Below are 6,665 nucleotides of genomic sequence, written 5' to 3' on the forward strand. Positions count from 1 at the left end.
CGAGTCACATGACTTGGACTCGAGTCAGACTCGAGTCATGAATTTGATGACTTTAGACTCGACTTGACAAAATGTAAAAAGACTTGCAACTCGACTTAGACTTTAACATCAATGACTTGTGACTTCACTTGGACTTGAGCCTTTTGAATTGACATGACTTGACATGACTTGCTACTTTCCCCAAAACCCAAAGATGAAAAAGTTATTCGGGAGCGCTCCGTATTTTTCATTGTGTACTTGTCTATCAGCGTTGCGTGTGTCAGCTGGTGTGCTCTCAGTACAACAGCCAATCAAATTAGATCTACTTTGTTTTCATCACACAGCATTCATCCAATCAAATTGCAGGACAACCAACGAAGAAGACATGTCCAAACCACACGCCAGTGAACAAAAAATGATACCTAAAATAATTTTGTTTGGGTATAAAAATTACGAGGTGGTCAACACAAAACGGTTTGCAGTATGCAACACATGCGGTTCGAAAATTACTGATGGAGAGGCAACAACTTCCAACTTCGTCCGGCATTTAAAGTTGCACAAAGAACGGTAAGTTTTGAATGTAAGATAACGTTTATTGGCTAAGTAACGTGACTTTTATTTGCTGTGTAGTTAAATCAGTGAGGCTGTAAACTCACTGCTAACGTTATAACGTTATTGCAAACACGGGAATCTGTTGCAGTTCACTACCTTATTCATACTTTTTGTTCAGTGATTTTTTTTTAAGCAGGGTTACAAAATAGTAAAATAAAGGTCAGTTAAAATGTATACTATATTATGAATATGTGTACCGTTTTAGCTAGCTTTCTGACATACTGTTGGTTGTTTACCTCAGTGGTCCCCAACCACCGGGCCGCGGCCCGGTACTGGTCCGTGGATCGATTGGTATCGGGCCGCACAAGAAATATATATATATTTTTTTCTTTTTTTAATTAAATCAACATAAAAAACACAAGATACACTTACAAGTAGTGCACCAACCCAAAACAACTCTCTCCCCCCTTTTGTTCTGGGCATTGAACATGAAGACTCTTCCTTCACTGTTCCGAGTGGCCATGAGAGTCTTGGCAGTGCCTGCCTCCAGTGCTCCAGTGGAGCGAGTTTTCAGCCATGGTGGCATCATACTACGCCCCCATCGTGCACAAATGACTGACAGACTCTTGGCTAATTTGGTCTTTTGCAAATGCAATGCAGCATAGGGCCCTGACATATAAAAAGTACAACTTTTTTGTTATGTTCACGTATATGTCATGTTTTTTCAATGTTAACACTTTTGCACAAATAAGTACATTTGCACTTTATTTTTCAATGTGTTTGTTCTGTAAAGGAATGAGTTAATGTTTAAAATGACTGGTTAATAGTGCTATTATAAAGTGCAATGTCAGCACAATTTTCTTTCCTGCAATTTAAAATGCACTTGTTTTAATAAATAAATACAGCGTTTGAAAAGCATACACAATCTGTGTTAATATATTAGTCTGTGGTTAAAAGGACTTGAAAGGACTCGAAACTCAAAATGCAGGACTTAGGACTTGACTTGAGACTTTCCAGTCTTGACTTTGGACTTGACTCGGGGCTTGCCTGTCTTGACTCGGACTTGAGGGCAAAGACTTGAGACTTACTTGTGACTTGCAAAGCAATGACTTGGTCCCACCTCTGCTTTACGGACACCATTAACGTGGACCCCGACTTAAACAAGTTGAAAAACGTATTCGGGTGTTACCATTTAGTGGTCAATTGTACGGAATATGTACTGTACTGTGCTGTGCAATCTACTAATAAAAGTTTCAGTCAATCAATCAAAAAACATAGAGTTCCCAAGCCAACATGTAATGAGGCGCCAAGACGACAGGGGGCAGGAGAGACACACAATATTAAGGTAGCCAGCCAATGCTCGCCAGGAAAAAATAGCTGGTTTTTTTTTGTTGTTTTTTCCTTTTTCTGCTGTCGTGCGAGGAAGTCTCACTTTTTTCCACACACGCTACGGGGTGACGACATGCAAAGGTGAGCGACGAAAAGGTATTATAATTGCTATAATAATTGTTTCTCAGGTAACATTTCGACAACGCTGGCAGCGTGTAAACAACAGCTAACCTTGTCGCACCTGTTGTAAGAACAGGACATATTTGAAATGTGCTGTGTTTAAAATGTACTTTCGGTGGATATCCTGTTGTAGTGTTTCGACACTCTTACAAGTCAGTATGTTTCTCTAGTTTAGAAATGCAGTCTGCCGTAAAGCAAAACCTCCACTCCGAGTGTGAAGAAGACATCAACAAGCTCATCAACCTCAAACTGAGTGCATCTTACACCTACCTGTCCCTGGTAACCTTTTTTATTTTATTTTAACCTCTTCTACGTACTTGCATGCACTAAATGCATCATTACATGTTGCTCTTTTCCTTCTACAGGGCATGTATTTTGACAGGGACGATGTTGCCCTGAAGAAATTCTCTAGTTATTTTTTAGAGCTTTCCGGAAAGGAGCGAGAACAAGCTGAGAAGCTGCTGGAGTATCAAAATACACGAGGGGGTCGTATTTTGCTGCAGACTATTTCTGTAAGTGGCAGAATTGTTTTGATTAAAATTAGGGCTGTCAAAATTACTTACTCAACTCATGTGATTAATCCATACTTGCCAACCTTGAGATCTCCGAATTCGGGAGATGGTGTGGGGGGTAGGGGGTATATATTATCAAGTAGGGATGTCCGATAATGGCTTTTTGCCGATATTGTCCAACTCTTTAATTACTGATACCGATATCAACCGATATACAGGTAAAAGCCAGTAAATTAGAATATTTTGAAAAACTTGATTTATTTCAGTAATTGCATTCAAAAGGTGTAACTTGTACATTATATTTATTCATTGCACACAGACTGATGCATTCAAATGTTTATTTCATTTAATTTTGATGATTTGAAGTGGCAACAAATGAAAATCCAAAATTCCGTGTGTCACAAAATTAGAATATTACTTAAGGCTAATACAAAAAAGGTATTTTTAGAAATGTTGGCCAACTGAAAAGTATGAGAATGAAAAATATGAGCATGTACAATACTCAATACTTGGTTGGAGCTCCTTTTGCCTCAATTACTGCGTTAATGCGGCGTGGCATGGAGTCGATGAGTTTCTGGCACTGCTCAGGTGTTATGAGAGCCCAGGTTGCTCTGATAGTGGCCTTCAACTCTTCTGCGTTTTTGGGTCTGGCATTCTGCATCTTCCTTTTCACAATACCCCACAGATTTTCTATGGGGCTAAGGTCAGGGGAGTTGGCGGGCCAATTTAGAACAGAAATACCATGGTCCGTAAACCAGGCACGGGTAGATTTTGCGCTGTGTGCAGGCGCCAAGTCCTGTTGGAACTTGAAATCTCCATCTCCATAGAGCAGGTCAGCAGCAGGAAGCATGAAGTGCTCTAAAACTTGCTGGTAGACGGCTGCGTTGACCCTGGATCTCAGGAAACAGAGTGGACCGACACCAGCAGATGACATGGCACCCCAAACCATCACTGATGGTGGAAACTTTACACTAGACTTCAGGCAACGTGGATCCTGTGCCTCTCCTGTCTTCCTCCAGACTCTGGGACCTCGATTTCCAAAGGAAATGCAAAATTTGCATGGTTGGGTGATGGTTTGGGGTGCCATGTCATCTGCTGGTGTCGGTCCACTCTGTTTCCTGAGATCCAGGCTCAACGCAGCCGTCTACCAGCAAGTTTTAGAGCACTTCATGCTTCCTGCTGCTGACCTGCTCTATGGAGATGGAGATTTCAAGTTCCAACAGGACTTGGCGCCTGCACACAGCGCAAAATCTACGCGTGCCTGGTTTACGGACCATGGTATTTCTGTTCTAAATTGGCCCGCCAACTCCCCTGACCTTAGCCCCATAGAAAATCTGTGGGGTATTGTGAAAAGGAAGATGCAGAATGCCAGACCCAAAAACGCAGAAGAGTTGAAGGCCACTATCAGAGCAACCTGGGCTCTCATAACACCTGAGCAGTGCCAGAAACTCATCGACTCCATGCCACGCCGCAATAACGCAGTAATTGAGGCAAAAGGAGCTCCAACCAAGTATTGAGTATTGTACATGCTCATATTTTTCATTTTCATACTTTTCAGTTGGCCAACATTTCTAAAAATCCCTTTTTTGTATTAGCCTTAAGTAATATTCTAATTTTGTGACACACGGAATTTTGGATTTTCATTTGTTGCCACTTCAAATCATCAAAATTAAATGAAATAAACATTTGAATGCATCAGTCTGTGTGCAATGAATAAATATAATGTACAAGTTACACCTTTTGAATGCAATTACTGAAATAAATCAAGTTTTTCAAAATATTCTAATTTACTGGCTTTTACCTGTATATTATCAAGTAGGGATGTCCGATAATGGCTTTTTGCCGATATTGTCCAACTCTTTAATTACTGATACCGATATCAACCGATATATACAGTCGTGGAATTAACACATTATTATGCCTAATTTGGACAACCAGATTTGGTGAAGATAAGGTACTTTTAAAAAAAATTCATAAAATAAAAAAGATAAATTAAAAAACATTTTCTTGAATAAAAAAAGTAAAACTATAAAAACAGTTACATAGAAACTAGTAATTAATGAAAATGAGTCAAATCAACTGTTAAAGGTTAGTACTATTAGTGGACCAGCAGCACGCACAATCATGTGTGCTTACGGACTGTATCCCTTGCAGACTGTATTGATATATATTGATATATAATGTAGGAACCAGAATATTAATAACAGAAAGAAACAACCCTTTTGTGAGAATGAGTGTAAATGGGGGAGGGTGGTTTTTTTTTTTGGGTTGGTGCACTAATTGTAAGTGTATCTTGTGTTTTCTATGTTGATTTAATAAAAAATAAAAAATAAAAAAAAACCGATACCGAGCAACATGCATTCAAGTAAAAAGTTTAAAAATGTTTGTGGATGACATTCTGAAGATAACATTGTATATGTGAACACATGTTGGAGTCTTTTCTTAAGATAATTCTAATCATGCAAGTGAGTAGTCGCCCAAAATGTGATTAATCTGATTTAAAAACATTTCATTTGACAGCCCTAATTAAAATAACTGCAGTTTGTTTCATAGTTTGGCCAGCGGTGCGACTTATACTCAGGAGCGACTTATGTGTGCAATTATTAACACATTAGCGTAAAATATCAAATAATATTATTTAGCTCATTCACGTAAGAGACTCGACGTATAAGATTTCATGGGATTTAGCGATTAGGAGTGACAGATTGTTTAGTAAACGTATAGCATGTTCTATATGTTATAGTTATTTGAATGACTCTTACCATAATATGTTACGTTAACATACCAGTTGGTTATTTATGCCTCATATAACATAAACTTATTCAGCCTGTTGTTCACTATTCTTTATTTATTTCAAATTGCCTTTCAAATGTCTATTCTTGGTGTTGGCTTTTATCAAATAAATTTCCCCAAAAAATGCGACTTATGCTCCAGTGCGACTTATATATGTTTTTTTCCTTCTTTATTATGCATTTTCGGCCGGTGTGACTTATACTCCGGAGCGACTTATACTCCGAAAAATACGGAACCTTGTTAATTTTGTTGTTCTGAATGCAGAAACCAAGTAGGGAAGATTGGAGAGGCGGTCTGGACGCATTGTCGTTCTCCCTGGACTACCAGAAGGCAATGAACACTTGTATTCTGGACGTGCACAGCAAGGCTGGCACCCATACTGACCCACATGTAGGTCAACCCCACAATCCTGCAGAAAGCAAGCCTGTGCAAGTGAAAAGCTCACCGCTGTTTTGTCGTTCGTAGCTGTGTGACTTCCTGGAGCAGCACTTCCTCGACGACAGCCACGACACCATCAAGAAGCTGGGCGACTACGTCGGCAGCCTGACCCGCATCACCGCGTCCGAAAGCCACGGCTCCATGGGAGAATACCTCTTCGATAAACACACCCTGTAGAGACCAGCATCTTACAGTGAAAACCAAGTAGCAACCACCTGGCAAAATAATGTTTATGGTCAAAGCTAGATTTGTACTACAAGAAAACCAACTCGCCTCAAGTATCTCAATACCTCATAGCTATGGTGCTTACAAGTAGTATTTTCCTACTCCATCATGTATGGATTTCCTACATTCCTTTTGGGTCATACTTTGAATAAACCAACACTGCCAGCACCTAATTTTTGATCACACTCGTTTTTCTGCAAGCTTCCAGACATGCTATCATATGACCTTTCATTATGCCATGTCTACCACAATAGGACACTGTTAAGATAACGGGACTTTGCTTCGTTACTATCATGGGGTAGCTTAAAGTTTAACTTTTGAGCCTGCAGCGCATACATAGCCTGTGGTTAAAAAAAAAAAAACGACGAGTGAATGACATGTTTCAGCAAAGATAACGAGGACGTCACTTGTGCGGCACAACCGCACGTTGTAATCTAGTGATCCAGTGTACGCACACACCCTAAATGATGCAAACATATTCCACTGCTGTAAAATGAGTGTGCTGTCACCAAAAAATAATAGTTTTTCAGCAATAAGACAAAGGTGTTCAGTTAGTATGGGTGATCTATGACATTGTGACCAGTGTTTATACGCAACTGCAGAGAGTACTAGACATTTTCCCCCTCCAAATTACATCCATCCATTTTCTACTGCTTA

At 39.7% G+C, this 6,665-nt stretch overlaps 1 protein-coding gene across 3 annotated transcripts; it reads left to right on the forward strand.

The window, feature by feature from the left end:
- Positions 1 to 1,846: 1,846 nt before the first annotated feature.
- LOC133610935 (ferritin, lower subunit) lies at positions 1,847 to 6,121 on the forward strand. Of its 3 annotated transcripts, none has more exons than XM_061967706.1 (5): positions 1,847 to 2,001; positions 2,211 to 2,319; positions 2,406 to 2,552; positions 5,610 to 5,735; positions 5,811 to 6,121. In XM_061967706.1, exons 1-5 carry the CDS (start codon positions 1,994 to 1,996, stop codon positions 5,958 to 5,960), a joined length of 540 nt encoding a protein of 179 aa, XP_061823690.1. In that variant the 5' UTR covers positions 1,847 to 1,993; the 3' UTR covers positions 5,961 to 6,121. The 3 variants fall into 3 exon arrangements, with proteins under 3 accessions (XP_061823690.1, XP_072770154.1, XP_072770155.1); XM_072914053.1 differs by having other exon boundaries at positions 1,868 to 2,016; XM_072914054.1 differs by having other exon boundaries at positions 1,981 to 2,001; positions 2,216 to 2,319.
- The last annotated feature ends 544 nt before the right edge of the window (positions 6,122 to 6,665 follow it).

This window comes from Nerophis lumbriciformis, linkage group LG11 (assembly GCF_033978685.3).
Source record: "Nerophis lumbriciformis linkage group LG11, RoL_Nlum_v2.1, whole genome shotgun sequence".
Lineage (NCBI taxonomy): Eukaryota > Metazoa > Chordata > Actinopteri > Syngnathiformes > Syngnathidae > Nerophis > Nerophis lumbriciformis.

Bases quoted from the DNA above. Each gene is read 5' to 3' on its own strand.
- LOC133610935 (XM_061967706.1), top strand. The intron at 2,320-2,405 runs GTAACCTTTTTT...TTCCTTCTACAG, and splicing joins CTTACACCTACCTGTCCCTG to GGCATGTATTTTGACAGGGA. The intron at 2,553-5,609 runs GTAAGTGGCAGA...TTCTGAATGCAG, and splicing joins TTTTGCTGCAGACTATTTCT to AAACCAAGTAGGGAAGATTG.